Here is a 20,551-nt window from a genome sequence, read left to right as displayed (position 1 = left end):
TCGCGATTTGCCCAATAGGACGATGGACCGATATATACATCGGTCAAAAAAACAAAAACTACTACTACGACTAAAAATACTAAAAGCGAGCATAGTGACAAAGTAGTAACAATAATGACTTCCCATGCTCTGGATGACCCAGAGGATGGGGAGCCATTAGTAGTTGCCCTCTTGAGTGGCAGTTTGCCGGGCCTCTTCGGCTTATAGCCTCTTCTTTCTTCGGGCGCAATGCCCGCTGAAACTTAAATCTAAGCTCGAGACTTCTAAATCGCAAACAAAAAAAAAAATTTGAAAATAAAAATATAAACCGCGGAAGCTGATTGAAGTGCACATGGACTGACCAACGATCACAGCGGTGACCGTTGCTCACTCGCACGTGCGTGCTCGAGCGATAAACGTTCGTTTCGTGCCCACTCGCGACCGCGACCGCGAAATTCGAAAAATCGAAAGGAAAAACCAGAGACGAGAGCATGCTCTACTCGTGCCAGTTTCACCGTCGATTTTTCAAATAAATTTCCAGAAACAGGTTGGTCACACGAAAACGTGCCTACCCGACCAGAGACTGTGCCAACCTGCCCGGCCCTACCTACTTATAATTAACAGACATACCAGAAAGTATACTACCTATCCTACCTAGCGCTATATTTAAAAATGGCAAAACAGGCACACCAACACACCCGCTCCACGGTTCTAACACAAACGCCCGGGTGCAAAGGTCCTACACTAGAGAGGACGTCCCGGGACGCCTCCGACACCCGAGCTTAACACAACATGCATACTCTAAGGTACGTACCTTTTTCCTGAAATCGACTGACGAAAGCTAGTGACCATTGCGTAAAACGTGATAAACACGTCTGAGAAAATGATATCGTTAAAATAAATGTAAGTAAACTTGGAATTATAATTGTAATTTACGGCAATATTAAAAGCGTGGTTGCAGTTAATCGCGTGGATGATATTATCAGAAATTGTGATTGTATCGAGACGTAAATTGAATCGATATATGTCTCGACATTTTTAGTATTTGAGATTGTAACGAATGAGAAGAAAACGACGCAATTCCACGGCCTAACAACACACATACATAATATGGAAAATACGTCGTGCACGATACACTAACGCTTCGTCAGTCGCTGAGAAATTATTACATTACTTAAGTCTAGATCATCGTGCCCAATGTCTTTCTCCCATTCAAGTAGCACCTGGGCACGTGAATGAGATCCTGACAATGGGCACGGAAGGGGTTAAACCTGAAAATCCTGATCTAAAAAGATGATTAGTTTGTGTAATTTTTATTTAACGGACTAACGTTCTTTGATTTTATATTTTACTACTTCGTTTCTGATTAAATCTACTTTATTAATTTAATAGTAACTAAGTAACTCTACTTTATTAATTTAACAAATTAGAGCAAAATTTTAATATTGCAAAAAAGGTAGCGTTAATTGAAAAGGATTGAGGCTCGATCAAATGGAATTATTAACTCTAAATATATTATTAAAAAAGAAATAATCTCAGGCGATCTTTTTATCAAAGCATATATTCGAAAGTGCAGAAGCAGTGTTCAAAATTATTGCTTTGATTCAAAAATCTGCCTGTCGCGAAGTGCCTTCTTACACGTAAAATATCACACATTCTTGTACGGAAAAAATGAATTTTAACTCATATTTTAAATTCTAGCTAAAGTGAAATAAACGAACGTGACTTAATATTGTCAGGATCGATTCATAGCTAAAAATCAAGTATATTTATGTCATACAGGTATATTCGTGTAGATATTTGCCATTTGCAAATATTCATACGGAATATTAACATGCGTATTTATAAGTAACACGAATATATTTTCAAGTGCATATGTTGAACCTAATTATTAAAAAACTAATTATTATAATCGCTATGTGCAAGAAGACCTATCCTAAGTTAATAAATTTGAAAAAGGAGTGTTACTACTCACGGGTATGAAGAATACCCGCGGTCACTATGCTCGCAAAAAATTCTACGTAATACAACCAGTCACTCGTGCCGATTCGGACCTTTCGTCCTACGACATGATTGAGTGACCGGAGGAACAGAAACGCATGCGACTCACCGTTCGAAGCGGAGAAACAGAGGACGAATATCATCAGGAACTATGTAGGGTCCAGTGGTGGAAATGGAGGTTGCGAAGAATCTGTTACAGAACAAAACACGATGAGTGATTGTTGATTATTTACAAGGTTGGAGATAATGAAAAATGAAAGTTTATTAACTATAGTAACTTTAGTAATAATAAAGATTGAAATACTAATAAACTTTGGTAAGTATAAAAACTGAAACTCTAATATGAAAGTAAAAAATCTAGAAATTAAGAATCTAATAATTTCTGAAATACATTAGTCATTTGTTTCATAATTCGGTACTAAGACTTTAACACTTATTTTATTTTAATGAAAGAATTACCCCAGAAGATTCTAATCTGCCAAATTTTCAATCAAATTGTATTTCTTAATTAATAGTGATCAAAGAAAAATATACAGAATAGACATAATCGAAGTACGATATGTAAAGATACTTACATTCCTGGCTTTTGAGCCACTGTTAGAATATTCCCAAAGAAGGTAAAGAAGTTGAAGCAGTGGTATGTCTATAACCAAACATAAGATATCATTAATATCGTTAATACATAATAACAAACTCGAAACTTTACCAATAATTAAGAATATACTCTAATAAGTATGTAAATTGGAACTCTAATATAAAAGTTTGAGAACAAAATATTCAGTGATTTTTTTATACGTATCAGACAGTTTTATTGTACTTTAATGCTAAGACTTTAAGACTTTATTTCAATTAAAAAGGACATTTACAGCTTTTTGAATTATCAATCATTTTTATTTTACAATTAACAGTATTTCAAACAAAATATACTAAATAGAACAAATTGAAATACAATATATAAAACTACTTACATTCTTGAGCTCCTGGAGAGGCTTTATCCTCTTGAGGGAGACACTGACTCTAATACCGGAAACGAATATTCAAAAGAATAAATATATAAAGAAAGGAAAATAAAAGACTACGTTACCGCGACCGCTTAAATTATGATCGGCGAACAAGAACTCTAATCGCGTACAAATTTGATTGATAAAATTTTATTATTTTCGCGTATGATTATTCGATCGAATTTGATCAAGACTATCGTGATTTTAAAATATTGAAAAGAAGCTATTACGTAGCAAACACTGACTCTACAACCGCATTGCGCGCGGTCACAAATATTCCCTGAAAATAAAGCAGTTTAGGGGCGGGGATGGGGGGGTGGAAAAGAAGCGAAACGTCGTTTCGACAATTTTCTTCTTTTTCCTATCGAACGTTTATTTAGAAAATACTGCTATTTCTTTATACTTAAAAATTATTATTAAGAAATTGGAACAAGTATGAAAATGTAAGTTGAAAATTGTGAGATATTTCTTGATAGGGAACAAATGCTTACGAATACCGTGAATGCATTACAGTCATTTGCAAGAATTATACTGTTCGCAATTAGAATATATACTGTGAATTTTCGTTATTAGAACACGAAATATACATTCCACTAATACATTATATTCGCGAGTTATAAATATTGGAAAATATTTGTAAGAATTCAAAAGTTCGCCACTAAATATACTTAAGGAATACTTGACAAACGCACGCGAAATCTTGTTTCGAAGTATTTAAATCTAACTGTTACCAAGTTGCAAGTTTATGACGTTAGCAGTAGCAAATTCACATAATACAACAAAAGAAATTGAATTTCATAAGTGATTTATTGAGATATAACTCAATTTAAAACAATAAGACAATTCGTTAAAAATTCATTTGAAATAAGAGAATGATTTCATAAATCGGAAATAGAACAATAATTTATTTAATCGAAGCTATTGACACAGCATATATAATTTCGCGTCTTGCGAAAGAAACATTCGAGTCATTGTACTAAACTGTTTAATATTCTCCAACATCACTACAATAATCTTCTCTTAAAAATGAAAAAATAAAAAGAAGCTCGGACGAAGAGACAATGAAAGACAAATCGCGGCGCGAACTCGTTCGTTCGCGATCTTTTGAAAGGATCAATGGATTCACGCGACGCACTCCCGTGCACAAAATAATCGCAAGACTCAGTGGCAAAGAAGAATCGATTTTTATATTTCATTCCAAGTCAGATAAGTATCATTGTACAGAATGGACTCAGAATGGATTTGAGAGTCAAGACATATCCCACGTTGTCCCACGTTGTCCCACGTTGTCCCACGTTGTCCCACGTTGTCCCACGTTGTCCCACGTTGTCGCACGTTGTCCCACGTTGTCCCACGTCGTCCAACGACGTCCCACGGTGTCCCACGGTGCAGTCCAGTCTAAATCATCCAAAATACTTTTCGCGGCTTTTGGTGACCCAAACTGAACTGGTGCGTAGTTCTTAGCTTGGTATCGTTTTCCAAAGATTAATCAACTGATTAATTTTTGGAAAGCGATGCCAATTACTAGGTCTCACCACAAGGAGGTGACTACGAACGAGACCGCCCATGAGTTATTTAACATTATGCATCGGTCTCGACGTTCAACCTGTTGGCAAGAATGTCGAGTTCTGACTCTACGTGATCATGGGCCTGCGTAAAGAGATAGCTGTTTCGTAGCCTAACTGCGAAACATATATCTCCAATGCAGCGGTTACACGAATCTCTACAAACGTAAAACAAAGCTTACACGACGCAATATCTATCTCCCACACAACGCAACATGTATCTCACACACAACGATTACATCGATCGGTACAAACATCGTACAATAATTCGCAACCCTATCGGGAACATTCCGTATCAAAGATACATTTGTCTAACTTGGAACGAATGAAAAGAAATGAGGCTGCTATGGAAAAGGAGCCCCAACAATCAGAGGATGAAAGAAAAACCGCGGATCGCCCGGAACGAAAGTAATCGCGATCTCTCGAAGGAACTAACAAACCTACGTGACGTACCCCCGTGCACCAGATAACCCTAAGCTTCGGTGGAAGCTCAAGCATTCACCTTCGCTCGATTCCTGACACGTCGTTTGGATCTTATCACAGTCGATGGCACTTACCGATGATACCAGTGTCCAGCAAATGGGCCTGCGATTTAACACACTCCAACTGAACATGTTGAACTCGGGGAGGGACCGCTGAACAGGATTACGAAGGCAAGGCCCCAACTGAACAGTGGGGTCCACCCCCACGAGTTCGATCAGAATTACGGAGGACGTGAAATGCAGGTCCCTGTCCAAGTACCGAAGTACCAATCGGACAGCATTGCGGACCTGCGACTCAATCGTCAACAGTTTTACAGGTATCACCAGCGTGATGACAACGCCCGTGATTCGAGGCAAACGACGAGCAGTCGTCGAGACAAAAGTTGTCCTTGGGCAACCTACGAATCCAGAGAGTTGTCCAGTGCACGTTGACCCGCACGTACCCGGGATACGCTCGAGCGAGTACGCCACGCCGCAGTTTGAAAGAACTGAGCGATCGCGAACCGATAAATCGCGGGAACAATTTTTCCAATGTGGTAAGGGAGGGGATCAAGAGCGACGAGATTTATATTTTTCGTTCCAAGATGGATAAGTATCTTTGTACGGAATGAGCTTGCAATGCACATAACATAGGTATCTATCTTATGATTAATTAAGGCTAAAACGCACGCATCCCACGGTGTCCTATGGTGTCCCACGATGTCCCACGATGTCCCACGATGTCCCCCGGTGCCCCCGCGGGGGGGTATTAGTCCAGTCTAGATCACCCAAACTATTTTGGATGATCAAGACCAGACTATATTCAAGTAGTTTTTAGCTTGATATCGTTTTTCAAATAATAATACTAATATTTAAGATAGTAGTTGGTGTATTATTATTTGGAAAACGATACCAATTACCGGGACTCACCACGAGGAGGTAACTACGCTCGAGTCCCATTTACATAAAGAGTTTAGAGTTAAGAGTTTTTAAGCAGTATTCATTTCAGCAGTATACATTCATAAATCAATGAATGTAGAGTTGCTTTCGATTAGTGGTACAACTGTTATAAATTAGGAGCATAATTACTTTGAATTAATGGGAGGATACGGTTATAAATTATTGCTATAATTGTTAAGAATTAATGGAGTAATTGTTTTAGATCAATGACTTAAATGTTATAATTTAATGGCTACATGTTATAATTTAATGGCTACATGTTATAAATTAATAATTTAAATGTTAGAAATTAATGGCTTAAATGTATAAAGTAACAGTTTAAATGTTGTAAATTAATAGCTTAAATGTTGTAAATTAATAGCTTAAATGTTGTAAATTAATAGCTTAAATATTGTAAATCAATAGCTTATATGTTATAAATTAAAGGCTTAAATGTTATAAATTAATAGCTTAAATATTATAAATTAATAGCTTAAGTGTTGTAAATTAACGGTTTAGACGTTATAAATTGCTATTTCAATGTTATTGTTACAAGTTTTTGTTTATTTACCTTATGTTTAAATTCTTCTTCGATGTTCACTCTCCGGCAGTTCTGGCGCAAAAGAGCTCGCGCGCGATTTCCGTGTTCCTTATATACCTTGACAAAGTATCGAGATGTCAATCAAAGGGTAACGATCTTTTGACAAAGCAAAAGACGGTTTTTCCATTATAACAAAATCAAATTGACCAATTTCTTAATTTTTATCGTAAATTGGCGTCTTCAATGATTCAATACGATGTCCATTTTTATCGTTTTAATAGTTTCCACAAGCTAAGACTATATTCACACTTCTTTGATACTAGTTTTCGACTATCAATTAGTTTGAACAGAAAGAGAAAGAAAACCTAACGGCAGTCGATGACGTTACTGTGAAATAAATTAAGGTATTAAATAATGAACGCTCTTGTATTCAATATTCTTTTTGCTTGAATAGCACCTACATCACTGTAGGTGATATTTAAAATTCTTATTTAATGCTTACTTAAAAGTCAGGTTCCTTTTTAATTCCTCTCAAGTTAAACGAGTAAATTTACTGGTTATGGTAGTAAGAAAAAATGGCTCCTTTTTCTTCAGTAGCACCGGCATCGATGTACGTGATACAGATATTAATTATATAGCGAATAATATTCTTCGTTAGATCTATCAAAGAATTTATCAGGCTATTAGCGAGTGACTTATTGATTACATAAAGAATGGTTTGATTGTTATAAATTAATGCTTCAAATGTTGTTAATTAAAGTTTTCATTATTATAAATTAATAGTTTAGTTGTTATGAATTATTTGCTTAAATGTTGTTAATTATTGGTTGGATTGTTATAAAATTAATTGTTCGAAAGTTGTTACTTATTGGCCTGATTCTTATGAATTAATGGTGTAACTGTTATTAAGTAATGGATTAAATATTACAAATTAATGCTTTAATTGTTCTCAAGTAATAGTTTAAAAGTAGTTAATTAACGGTTTGATTGTTATAAATTAATGGCTTAAATGACATAAATTAATGGCTTAAATGCTATAAATTGATAGCTTAAATGTTATAAATTAATAGCTTAAATGTAACAAATTAATGGCTCAGATGTTATAAATTAATGGCCTAAATGTAATAAATTAATAGCTAAAATGTAATAAATTAATAGCTTAAACATTTAAATTAATACCTTAAACGTTATAAATTAATAGCTTAAGGATTATAAATCAATAGATTAAAAGTTAAAAATTAATGGATTAAATACTATGAATTAATTGTTTAAAAGTTATAAATTAATAGCCGGAATGTTATAAATTAATGGCTTAAATGTTACAAAATAATGGCTTACAAGTTATAAATTAATGGCATAAATGTAATAAACTAATAGCTAAAATGTAATAAATTATTGGCCTTGTTAAGGTTATTCGGTGTATGTGGTATTAAAGAAACGCGTGGGTAAGTAGTAAGGTATTGTAAGTATATATATTGTGAATATTAAAGTTCAAAGTGTGGAATACAATGTAAGCTGATCCAGATCCTCACGCTAGCAATGTTACCCTGAGACCAAAAGAACCGCCGAAACCAACGTCGCATGTGTACCGCTTATGGTCTGTCATCGACGCATTCTTTTGTCTACGCGCTATCGATGACCTCGGTGCTTGAGAAACCGAAGACCAGATGTAGAGTTTTCTTAGAAGTGTCGATCACTTCAACAGGCCTAAATGTTAGAAATTGACGGCTGAAATGTTGTAAATTAATAGTTTAAGAGTTATAAATTAATGGGTTAAATGTTATAAATTAATTGGTTAAATGTTATAAATTAATAGATTAAGTATTGTAAATTAACGGTTTAGACGTTATCAATTACTAGTTCAATGTTATTGTTAATATTTTTTGTTTATTTACCTTATATTTCAGTTCTTTTTCGATGTTCACTCTCAGAGAGTTCAAGATTTTTTGATATAGCAGAAAGCGTTTTTTCCATTATAACAAAATCAAATTGAACAATTTCTTAATTTTTTTATCGTAAATTCGGGTCTTTAACGATTCGATACGATATCCATTTTTATCATTTTAATAGTTTCTACAAACTAAGGGTAAATTCACACATTTTTGATACTCGTTTTCGACCATCAATTAGTTTGAACAAAAAGGAACAAAAAACCTATCGGCAGTCGATGACGTTACTGTGAAATCAGTTAAGGTATTAAATAATCAGACAGATAAAATTCATATTAAACATTATATTGTATTATCGATATTGGTTCATTTACTCGTGCTAATTACAAAATAAAATGTTCTTTTTTCTTGAATAACATTCATCGCTACATCACTGTGTCCGATATTTAAAATTCTTATTTAATGCTTACTTAAAAGTCAGGTACCTTTTATTTAATTATATTAATTTATTCGTTCTTATTCATACGTTTCATTTTATTTAATAACCTTTCTCATTTGCATTTAATATCCAGTAGAATTCCGTCTATTTGAATCTGTCGCGTGATAAATACTTATGATGTCCTTACTATCTACATGGCATACCTACCACCGTCCAGCAGCGATACTCTTCTTCTCTTCCTTACCATACCTACCAAACGACGCACGACAAAAATTGTTTATGGGAGCAAAGTCGAGTAGCTTGAGTCGGAAAAATCCCCGAGATGTAAAAACGAGCCGCCCACCGCCGCCAACAACAGCAGGGCTCCGCAGTCTCGAGAATCGAACACGCCAACAAAAGGTTACGAGTACGATACCTCTCCGCGGAGCTAACCGGGCTCTTTACGTGTCTTACTTACTAAAACCTACATTTATGGCTGATCCATTTTTCCTATAACCACGGTCCTTTTTATCTTTTTCTCTCTTTTCATCAAAAAAATACTTTGGACACATCCTATTGTCCTATACCCTCCTTTTCATTCACCACCTATTTACCACTTATTAAATTTACATTTCTTTCTTCTGTCTGCCCCAACGTTTCTTTGTTAAGTAACATTACGCTTTTCCACAATTTCCTCTCTCTCTCTCTCTCTCTCTCTCTCTCTCTCTCTCTCTCTCTCTCTCACACACACTTTCTCTCTGTTTCCTCCTACTCGATCTTCTGCGTATATATTTTCCTTTCACGGCTGTCTCCGTACCGCGTCATAATTCGTATCAATGCTTGCACAATACACCGTAATTATCACCGTATTTCCTATATTTCTATATAATTCTATTCTATTACTGGTACCTTTCATTCCTTTCAATAGGACTCGTTTAACGTTAATCACTATTCATATAATATCCGTGTAATTACAAAATTCCAACCGCGTTATTAACAATCGTTGTATACAGTGACATTACATTAAAGTTTTGTTAGAAAAATCATACTTTAAACGTTATACCTGCCTACTCGTTAGCATAGGTAAAATCCATAATAGCATATCGATAACCCGCTTTATGGATTTTTCGAGTAAAGAGAACCAATGTTTCCCCTGATGCTTTGCCTCCGTAAATAATTAATGAATTATAGCACGTATAAACGATATACACGAATATACACGTATAAAAATAAATAAACATATATACAAATTGCATACACACACACCGCGATCGTCCCGTGGACGGGTATCTACAGAAAAATCACATTATTATTATAGAACACGTGACGAAATGTAAAATACCAGGTTTCTACTCTGACTATTGTGGAAACTGTTTTATTAAGAAATAAGTAATGCAGAATTTTACAATTGATTTTCCAATAACATCGTATCGAACAGTCCGGAAACAAGAAGCAGTCCACGAGAATCATCATCGGACGAATTTGTCAGAAAATATTTTTATACAAATTCATAAAGGTCAATAAAAAACAATCGGTTGATAAAAAATCTCTCATACGAGTTTATATTTTTAGAGACAATCTCGCTCTACTTGTACAAATCTGTAAAGTATGTAAATATGATGCACGATGAGAAGTATACTGTTATTGAGACATTTGAATGCGTACGGCTAGGCTTGGACTATTTTTTAAAGAAAATTGCGATATACCTCCAACTTTTCTCTCTTTCAATTATTATTACTATTTTTGTAAACTGACATCAGTTTCATATTATATCGTTCCTTCCTCGTGTTACCGCGCGTTAAATCAGTACAGAATGAAATCGCGATTTGCCCATGGCCCTGTGACATCGGTTCCTCATTCCTGTAATGTACGTTTGGTCATTCTTCAGGTGAATCGTTCTCCCGTACGTTTCCCACGAACATGTTCCACTCGCCGCCAGATCAGAGAACTTTGTTTCTCAGACGACCTAGGCCCTCTATTTCCGTTTCTAGAACGTCCCCGCGCTAAAAGCAAATTCAATAAAAAGTGTATAAATATCGTACGTAACGTAGTGTTAATCGTTTCAGTATGGCTGTCGTCGACGAGCAATATTAAGATCCTAGTTAAGAGTTCGAGATGCGGGGGAATTGGTTGTTTACGACTCAATTTCATATTACCGGTATATTTTCGCTTTCTTACTTTTACTACGTTCGAGGGGAAAGATTTATTCAGATATACTCATACTTGAATGCTTGATATCGTAAAAAGGATCGTCGACTGATTAGCCAGGTACCTGTAAATATTCAGGTGGTTTGCGGGCAAATCCTACGCCGGCTGGCGTGCCTGTTAGAATCACGTCTCCTGGTAATAACGTCATAAATCTGAAACACACGATCACATAGTAAGATCCTTGAAAGAAACACAAACATTCGATGAAACAATCGAGTTAACAAATTTTGAATGATAAAATTAGCGTATTACGCAAAATAAAATAGAGATATATTAGATGTTCTATACTAGTACATACTGTGAAATATATGCGACGATTTCGTGAGGTTTAAAAATCAACTCGCTTGTGTTTCCATCTTGCTTAATATCACCATTCACCCACGTCTTGACTGAAAGATTGTTAATGTCACAAATGGCTTCTTTGGTAACAATAGCTGGTCCCATGGGGCAGAATGTGTCCATAGCTTTACCAAGTAGAAACTGACCGCCATTTCTCTTTGATTTTTGCCAATCTCGCGCTGTGATATCCTGCGCTATCGTATAACCAAAGATACATTCTTCTCCCTCGTCTTTGTTCAATGCCTTGCACTTTTTGCCGATTACTATCACCAGCTCGGCCTCCCAGTCAACTTTCTATCAAAATAGTCACCAGTGAAATAAATAAATATGGGACAACATTGCGTTTAATATTTTACATAACACCATCAGATGGTTGTTGGGTAAACCGTCGCGATTAGATAAGAATCGGTATCATTTCTGCATGGACTTGATAGTTTTATAATTGTTCGCTCATTATACAATCACCAACAGTGCTCCTATCGATCATTTCGTCGTTCTTCATTCGAAACATTCAAAAATCAATTTTATCCATTACTATCTCATATATATATTGTAATGCAGATCAATATTTAAATTATATACTTCCTTATGAATGTAGTAACTATTCTTGTGCATCAAGTAATTCGATTGATAAGGTAGGTAAAATAAAGTAAGTAAAAATCTTTTATGATTGATCGATAAACCGATATTTTCTTTTTTCACGTAAATTGTTCTATAATTAGTTCGAAAGTTTAATTTTATTACCTAATCATCTGGGCTATTATAAATATAGAAACGATCACGGCTACGCAAGAATAATGTAAATTCGGTAATGCGTTTCCTTCGTCGTTCCTGAACCTACCTCTGAGATCGGCGGAAGCATGATGTTATCGCGCGGTCCAATGATATTGCTAGGGAATTTGCTGAAAATTACTGGAGATTCCGGGGTCGATACTCCCTGTTCTTCGCAATGGCCACTATAATTTAGACCAACGCACGCCAACTTGTCCATCTTTGTAACTGGTGCCAAGAAAGTCACATCCGTTTCTGGTATCACGCTGCGTCCTTCTGCCACTATTCTGCAATAGTTAAACTAATGTTCAGCATTGAGATACGTTTGGGAATCATTTTCTGATGGCAGAATTAGTGGCTATGTTCTAATTAGATTAACTTTCTAATTAGATTAGATTAGCATCACGTAGTGGCTACTGAATAGAGTACTTTTAATGGAGTTCTCTTTGTTGTACAACTGACATCTTAGTTGCATGCGCTCCTATGTTTGACAGAGATCAAGCAACGATGGTTGTTGTTGATGGTTATTGTGTTTGTTTTACGATCGAATTTTTTTTATACTTAAATATTTTTTACTACGAAGAACAATAACGAAGAATACCCTGACTGTTAGTATAAAAAATATACAGGCATTGCATTCGTAAAAATTTATCTGCGAAAAGCTGATATTATATGTATAAGTGTTCGTGGCTCTCGGATGGCTAAGCTAGCAAATTGAGTTTCTTTCTTATCCCCCCTTGTTTACGAGTTGAAATATAAGACATATGAACATATCGCGGTACAGACACATTTATTATTATAGATATGGTCATATCCATAAGTAAATATAATCCGAACCTAACCCAAACCTAACCTACATCAAGATAAAAATTAGCAAAAGTATTTTTATGAACATCTCGAAAAGTAAAGTCGAAAAATGAATCGAAGAAAGTAAAGTTATACGTTCGTAATATGTATATAGGAAATAAAATTAAACCTCGCTTTAGATAGTACAAAATTATGTCCTTTTTAGTGTCACTTGATAGTTTTCGACCATCTTCGACATGAGCGTGATCAATTCTTTGCGCTTATCGCGTCGATTTATGGGCGAGCCTCCTCCGCCTCCGCCACCGCCACCGCCGCCGCCGGGCTCCCCAACACGCGACCAGCTAATCATATCTCGCGGACATATCTCACCTTTATTACTTTTTCGTTCAATATGATTGAAACGTTTTTTGTTATTCTATTAGATCAGCTATATTTCTGTATACCGTGTATTTTTTTAGCTTTTAATATTGATAATTAAGATAGAAAAAGGTATGCAAAAAGAAAAATTATTTCTGATTGGTGTAAAACAAAAATTTAGAAATGCGCTACTAGCACAAGAGATAAACTCACTGTGATCACGGGTGGAACCGAGACCCTATTTCTCGCTACAAGTCGAATCCTCAGTTTCTATACGGAATACGGAATACAGATACGCATGAAACGATGGTACGCAACGGTTGTATGCAACCGTTATGCAGCTTTAGCGTAACAACTATCGTCACATGCAAGTTGAATCTGCACATGCTGTTATCTATAATGTCAAGTGTTGCAAGATCAATCAGTCAGTAAGATAGCGCCTTCTTGTGTCGTCTGCCTTGTGATAGAAAGGGACAATGGGTAGGCTCAGCAATGCGATAAAACGAATGTGGAATATAAACAAATAAAGATTGATCCTCGCTAATTATAGGAGAAGATTAGCAACATTCGCACAATATACTGTTATCGTCCGTTAATTATTGAGAACGAAATATACCTTGTTACTTCACAGAGCGCAATGATACGCATAATTATTTTCCAACTATTTCTCGATTGGTGAACATGTTAATGCGTTACGTCCTCACTGATTTAAATATATATTTAGCTATGTTGTAGAAATCAACGTTTTGAACAACCCTTTTTATGCATATCGCCGGCGATCTCATCTCATATCTCTCGCGAGATATTCGCAAAAACCTGTCGGTACCATTACAGTGAAACCTGTCCATAGTTTTGTGCCTATGGCAGCGATATGCCGGTATTGATTACCACCAGCCGCCAGACAAAATAACACGTAACCAGAACGTAATTCTTATCTTTTGTTTATAGTTTATATAGGTTTAGTGTAGATGTCGTTTTATTCGGTCGGCAACCAATAGTAACGTTGCCACAGACGCAGAAAAACTATAACCAGAATTGAATGTGCTAGTACCAACAGTTTTATTACGAATATCTCGGAGATTAAGCGAGACCGCCAGTTATAGGAGAAAATTGAGTTTTACAACATATCCCCAAAAATCATCGACATCGGAGGGTAGTCAGTCTTTCTTTTTCGCTGAATTCCATTTCATTGAATTTCACAATTCAAATGCATACAGAATAAACTATACAATAATTTAAGAATAACAAATTTTATGAAAGATTAAGATCCATGAAGACGTCACACGCCAACTAGCATTTCTTTGAAAAAAACGAACGAACTAATTTTCAGACTCCGCGACTTCGTGGATATCAATTTTGCTTAATAAAAAAAAAGCTAATAAAGAGACACAGGCGTAGTATAATCACGTAAGATCACGGATAATCACAGAAGATCACAAACTATTCCAAGTTTTACAATTTTTATGGCTATACATGCCTAGCAGCGACTTCATTTATATACAGAATTGACGATAATAACAGAAGATTAATTATAACGCCGAGAATCCAAATTTCAGTTTATCTAAATTTTGTAGTATTGTTTGAAGTTTATTTATAGATTTATAGTTTATGATGATACAGTTTATTGATGAAAATAGAGCAACATTTTACAATAAAAATTAGCGATGTAATTCAATGAAATTAGGTACTCGATAATAAATCGTATCTACATACATACGTACATACATGATGTACGTGGCAATTGGAATTAAGTGGCAATTGAAAAAATTACAAAAAGCTTATGAAAATTTTAAAAAGTAATAAAAACTAAACAACAGATTAGAAAATTATATACTATTCGATACTGCATATTCAGCACAGCAATAAGAATTTCGGGGAACAGATCTTCAACGTTCTTTATATCTTGCCGATAACGGTGGACGAAGAATTTTAATTTAAAAAAATTATCTCGCGGATTGCTAATTTTTTTAAGTATTGTACCTTAAAACATTTTGACGTGGAACGTTCCGAGGAGTCCATATATGTGGTATAAAAACAGAGATATATAGTTCAGTTTAAAGAAACAACCTCTATATGTTCTCTACGCATCCTCCTACAAGAAAACTACGTGACACTATAGAAACACTGCCTATCGTCCGATTTCAATGATTTTTGGATACATTGTAGAAATCGATATTTTCAATAACTTTTTCCTATACATATAAAGAGTGAGTAAACTCGCTTATCTTTTAAGATATTCGCTAAAAACTATCAATACCACTACAGTGTATTTCTGTCTATAGATATGCGTCTGTGGTAGCATACGTGTCACAGTTTAGTTGCCGACCACCGGCCGTTTATCTTATACTTATAAACGAGAGTTAGGCGAGCTTAAAAGGCACCGTTAAACGTGCATGAGTGCATACGCGAAGGCTGGAAAAACTGGCCGTTATAACTCGATTAAAAGCGAATATCATCGATGTATTATTGAATTTGGGTTAGTCTTTTTGTTGTTTATCAAAAATATATCCTCCTTATAGTATGCAATCCACATGTAAAAAATGTTTCATATCTGCAATACATCAGGATATAAAAGGCTGTCCCGGGAACGTCCGTACGTAGTAAAAGAAGTATTCCGTGTACATGTTGAAACCATTAAATTTGACATACATAAGTATTTAGAAAAGCATTCTACGTATATATTAAAAAAATAAGGCATTTACTTCTAAAGTAATAAAAATTGATTTCTCTGAAGACAGAATACAGAATGTATTTGAAATTTTCAAACATATTCATCTGTAGAATACAAAATTGTAATCTACGTATAAATATGTTTCTGAAATACGATGTGTAGAATTATAGTTACATTTGTAAAATATAAGTAAAGAATAAATAAGTATGATATGTGAATTATATACAAGTACGAACAATGGGGAATTGTTTACACAAACGCAGAGAAAAAGACAGACACTATGGATTAATGGTATCTTACAGAAGCTTAATTTAGAGGGGTTTAAATGATGCGCAAAAAATCTTTTTCACACTGAATTCTTTCAATGGCACAAACCTTTCTACCATGGTCAACAGGTTCACTTCGTCTTCCCTGGGAACAAAATGATCAACTATGAAATCGAACGGAATATCGTAATAAGAATCTCATTGTCAAATGTAGTTATTGCAGTACATATTGAAGTATATACGAGTACATATCCTTCTTTTCTTTCTTTATACCTCGTAATTTTTCAACAACTTTTAACTTAATTCTGGACATTCTGGAAATTATTTCAGATATTTTTCAACTAATAATCATACGTTCACCTTTCTCTTTTTTCTCTTTTTTTTTTTTTTTTTTTTTTTACCATGTTTTAGAAACTTTTAATTAATCTTCGTGTAACATACATATAAAAAGTTCAATTATCCTACCGAAGATCCATTATAATCTTCTTCTAAGCCAGCTGCGACTTGTTTATGTGTAAATTAATTATCGCGTGTCCCTCGACATGATATCTGTTTTTTTCTTTTCGATATGCTTACATCATTTGTACAGCGTGATAGTTCGTAAAAACGGCACAATTTATTCTTATGGCCTCTTGATTATTTTGAATCGTTCCACACCTACCTTTTGGCTTTTTTCAACATGTCGTCACCACCTTCCAAAAACTTTTTCATTGTGTTAGGAATTCGCGAGTCCACAGCGGAAACGGCGATTATGTCACCCCCTTGGACAAGTTGCACCCCCAGATGCTGAGGTCCACCATCTTTGCCGGTGAATTGCACAAACCTATGGAAGATGAAGAATAAATATGTGTATAATAATGGATTTATTTATGATCCAAATAATGTCCACTAAAGTAATCCTATTTAATCAAAGAATCTAATCAATGAAAATAATAATATATGCATGATAAATGTACCTTTAATAATCGGCCAAAAAGGCAAATATCCAAATAAACCTATCTAAGTAATAAACTTATCTGAACGATTGCACTTAACTTCTAATAAATAGAAGTAATTCGTATCCATAAAGTTAACTAATTTATCAATTTTCCTAGGACAAATGCCATTACCTTCTCTTTCTTTAGAATCCTTCTAAGTGTGGAAATGTTTTTGTTTGATCTCATAATGAAAAACAATAATATTGAGGTAATATTTTATAACATATAAACAGCACGATTTTTGTGCCGATCTTGGAAAGCTGAGCAACGAAAATCGAGACTGATGGATTGTCGGATTATTTGAAGAGGTTGATTAAATAAGAATATTAACTGAATCCTCCAATGAGGTAAATACACCTCTCAATCAAACATATTTCTTTTTGAATGCAACTCGACCAAATCTATGCGTAAAAATTATTGATAAATATTTGTTCAACAAAAATGTTATCGATAAACGACGATAAGACGATAAGACGATAACAAATTAATCAATTTCTGAATGTGAATCTTAAATTCGTTCAACATTAATTAAAAACGAGCAACATCTTATTTTATTTTCAGCAGATAGTTAGAAACGAACAATATCTCATTTTATTTCCAGTAAACAATTCCAGCAAATATCGCGCCTGTATTTAAAAAAAATTTTAACATAAAATTGTAATAAAATATGTATTAATTACGAATTTTTTAACGCTAGAAAACACGATTGGACGAGAAATAGCTCAAAAAACGTAGTAGAATTAATTATTGCATAATTCCATATATTATACGCTCACTTTCAATTGTATTTTAAAACAGGACATGTTTCACTTACTTTTTTTGCATTCGCAATAAGTAACTTCGTACTCTGGCATTATTGTTCACGATGCAACGTAGAGTCGGGCAAATTTCAAGAATTTGTGATGTGCATATACCGACGAGGTACAAACAGACGCCATAATTGTGTACCGACAGATGATATCAGCAAGTATTTCACAATCTGGTTTCTTTTTATAACCAAAATATCATACGACTCGTTCAACATTAATTAAAAACGAACAACATCTCATTTTATTTTCAGCAGATAGTTAGAAACGAACAATATCTCATTTTATTTCCAGTAAACAATTCCAGCAAATATCGCTCCTGTATTTAAAAAAGATTTTAACATAAAATTGTAATAAAATATGTATTAATTACGAACTTTTTAACGCTAGCAAACACGATTTGGCGAGAAATAGTTCAAAAAACGTAATAGAATTAATTATTGTATAATTCCATTTATTATACGCTCACTTTCAATTGTATTTTAAAACAAAACATGTTTCACTTCCTTTTATTGCAATCGCAATAAGTGACTGCGTACTCTGACCATTATTGTTCACGATGCAACGTAGAGTCGGGCAAATTTCAAGAATTTGTGATGTGCATATACCGACGAGGTACAAACAGACGCCATAATTGTGTACCGACAGATGATATCAGTAAGTATTTCACAATCTGGTTTCTTTTTATAACTAAAATATCATACGACTCGAACAAAAGGTTTCGCGTGGATCATTGGTGTTTCATGTACAATACGAGGATGGAAAGAATTCGTCTGGAAGGAATGCGGGCCAGATTGGTTGCTTTTCACAAATTCAACAGAATCTTAAAGTTAAGCACGCGTATTGACCAAAATTGTCATATACAAACAAAACAATAGCATGGCGTGATGGTGAGCGATAGAGAGCAGTATCCTAGCTCCTGTATTATCTCGCGAGATCTCTGCAGTATAAGTAGTTTAACAACGTGTTAAAATGATGTCGATTTATGCAAACGTATCGAATCCCTCTTTGGCATGTGTATATGTACACGCGACTAAGTTCAGGGTGTAAGGAGCCTTGTGAGCGTATAAATTCAGATCTGTTCAGTGCCGATGACATAATTATACATCTAATCGAATGTATTCAGGTGTTTGAATCAAATAAACTATCGTGTTCCTCAATGAATTGACTCTACACGATTAACCGGTAAACGGCGCTACTGATTTAGGAATCGATACTAACATGTTTATTGAAACATAAAAATGCGTCTAGCGAAATCATTGTCGTGAACTTTTCTTTACTATTTAGAAGAAAACATGATCTAATATTATCTAATATATTATTATCTAAATAGTATCCAAAACACTTAAAACACATCAGTTGTATATACATTCGTCTTTTATATTTTGGCAAGCTTGTCCTTATTGAACAAGTCATCGAATCAAAGTAAACCATATTATCTCGAAGTAAATACGTAACAGTGTCTATTAACACCGCGAGCCATTTTTGAATGGGCGAATCAATTCGCTTAAAACTAGACGCCTCTGAAAGAGTAAACAGAAATACATGTAAAGCATAGGCCAATAAAAAACGTCGCGCCAAATTCCATCGCTTCAGAGTATTGCTCCAAATGTAAAACAATTGTAATAAAACAATTGCTTTATACAAAAAAATAAAAAAAAGAGAACAAAAGAAGCTACTTGAGATTATAACCAGATTAAAAATTCGATTAAAGTTGTAGTTAGATGTTTCGACTCACCTCATGTTGACCGTGCCACTGATAGAGAAGTTCCTGTTGGTTATGCTAGCAGCGAAATGCGAATTGCTTTTCTCGGTACGCGAGTTTTTAAAGGCCAAGCAGACTCTGCTAATCGAACGCAATTTACAACGGAAAGGCATTTTACTTGCCGATAAAAATCCTTATCGGCTCGAAATAAACGCAACGTTGTGAATTGATCCTAGACGTGGAAAGAAAAACGAGGATATCACCAGAGAACAAAAAAAAATCTAGAGTACTCGCCGCAAAAGACGAACTGCAACTGAACACATTGCGCCACTCTAGCGTTGTCGAGTTATAGCAGGGGAAACCACGTGGTCCCGATAAAATGTGATTCACTTTCAAAAGTAATCGACGTTCGATTTGATTCTGACTTTGATTCAATAGGCCACGAATTATTAACGTGTTCACCATACATGAGTTTATGTATATATGCCCTGTCCTAAGAGCTACAATATAATAGCACAATACAACTTTTATTTGAGTAACAATGTTACTTAATTATTTACGTTATTAAAAATTATTTTAGTCAATGATATTCATCTTATTTTAACTACTTTAAAATATTTAACGCTGACCGCCAGTGATCATCAGGATGTCATGATAAGCGCGGTCACTGGCGACCATTATGATAGTCAACCTTTTAAGATTTTAACCATTATTTACTTAAGTTATGCTTCTTGAAACTTTTATAACCGAGGTTTATTCAGTTTACGTAATATTACTTGAGATTGAATGATTACATAATATAACTGGAATAATTCTTAAATTTCTATTAATTTCTTAAATGATTAAATTT

At 34.6% G+C, this 20,551-nt stretch overlaps 1 protein-coding gene and 2 long non-coding RNA genes across 4 annotated transcripts; 1 reads left to right on the top strand and 2 right to left on the bottom strand.

Annotated features, from left to right (window-relative positions):
* Nucleotides 1-10,329: 10,329 nt before the first annotated feature.
* On the bottom strand, nucleotides 10,330-19,999 carry LOC132911830 (fumarylacetoacetate hydrolase domain-containing protein 2A). Of its 2 annotated transcripts, XM_060968810.1 has the most exons (7): nucleotides 19,735-19,999; nucleotides 16,875-17,036; nucleotides 16,323-16,358; nucleotides 12,183-12,399; nucleotides 11,301-11,635; nucleotides 11,067-11,154; nucleotides 10,330-10,797 (listed from the first exon to the last, which is right to left on the bottom strand). In XM_060968810.1, exons 1-7 carry the CDS (start codon nucleotides 19,872-19,874, stop codon nucleotides 10,735-10,737), a joined length of 1,041 nt encoding a protein of 346 aa, XP_060824793.1. In that variant the 5' UTR covers nucleotides 19,875-19,999; the 3' UTR covers nucleotides 10,330-10,734. The 2 variants fall into 2 exon arrangements, with proteins under 2 accessions (XP_060824793.1, XP_060824794.1); XM_060968811.1 differs by lacking the exon at nucleotides 16,323-16,358 and having other exon boundaries at nucleotides 19,735-19,998.
* Nucleotides 18,218-19,205, bottom strand: LOC132911834 (uncharacterized). The gene is made up of 2 exons (XR_009659090.1): nucleotides 18,845-19,205; nucleotides 18,218-18,769 (listed from the first exon to the last, which is right to left on the bottom strand). It is a non-coding gene; the product is annotated as an uncharacterized LOC132911834 (long non-coding RNA).
* LOC132911835 (uncharacterized) lies at nucleotides 19,525-19,913 on the top strand. Its single transcript, XR_009659091.1, has 2 exons — nucleotides 19,525-19,607; nucleotides 19,711-19,913. It is a non-coding gene; the product is annotated as an uncharacterized LOC132911835 (long non-coding RNA).
* Nucleotides 20,000-20,551: the final 552 nt, after the last annotated feature.

Source organism: Bombus pascuorum, chromosome 11 (assembly GCF_905332965.1).
Source record: "Bombus pascuorum chromosome 11, iyBomPasc1.1, whole genome shotgun sequence".
Taxonomy (NCBI): Eukaryota; Metazoa; Arthropoda; class Insecta; order Hymenoptera; family Apidae; genus Bombus; species Bombus pascuorum.
Note: the sequence above shows the minus strand (reverse complement) of the source record. Positions and strands in the feature narration are given on the sequence as shown.

Coding starts and splice junctions, on each gene's coding strand:
- LOC132911830 (XM_060968810.1), bottom strand. CDS start 19,874: ATGCCTTTCCGTTGTAAATTGCGTTCGATTAGCAGAGTCTGCTTGGCC. Junction 16,359..16,874: donor ATGTTGAAAAAAGCCAAAAG/GTAGGTGTGGAA, acceptor TTTTGTTCCCAG/GGAAGACGAAGTGAACCTGT. Junction 11,636..12,182: donor TGCTTCCGCCGATCTCAGAG/GTAGGTTCAGGA, acceptor CTATTTTGATAG/AAAGTTGACTGGGAGGCCGA.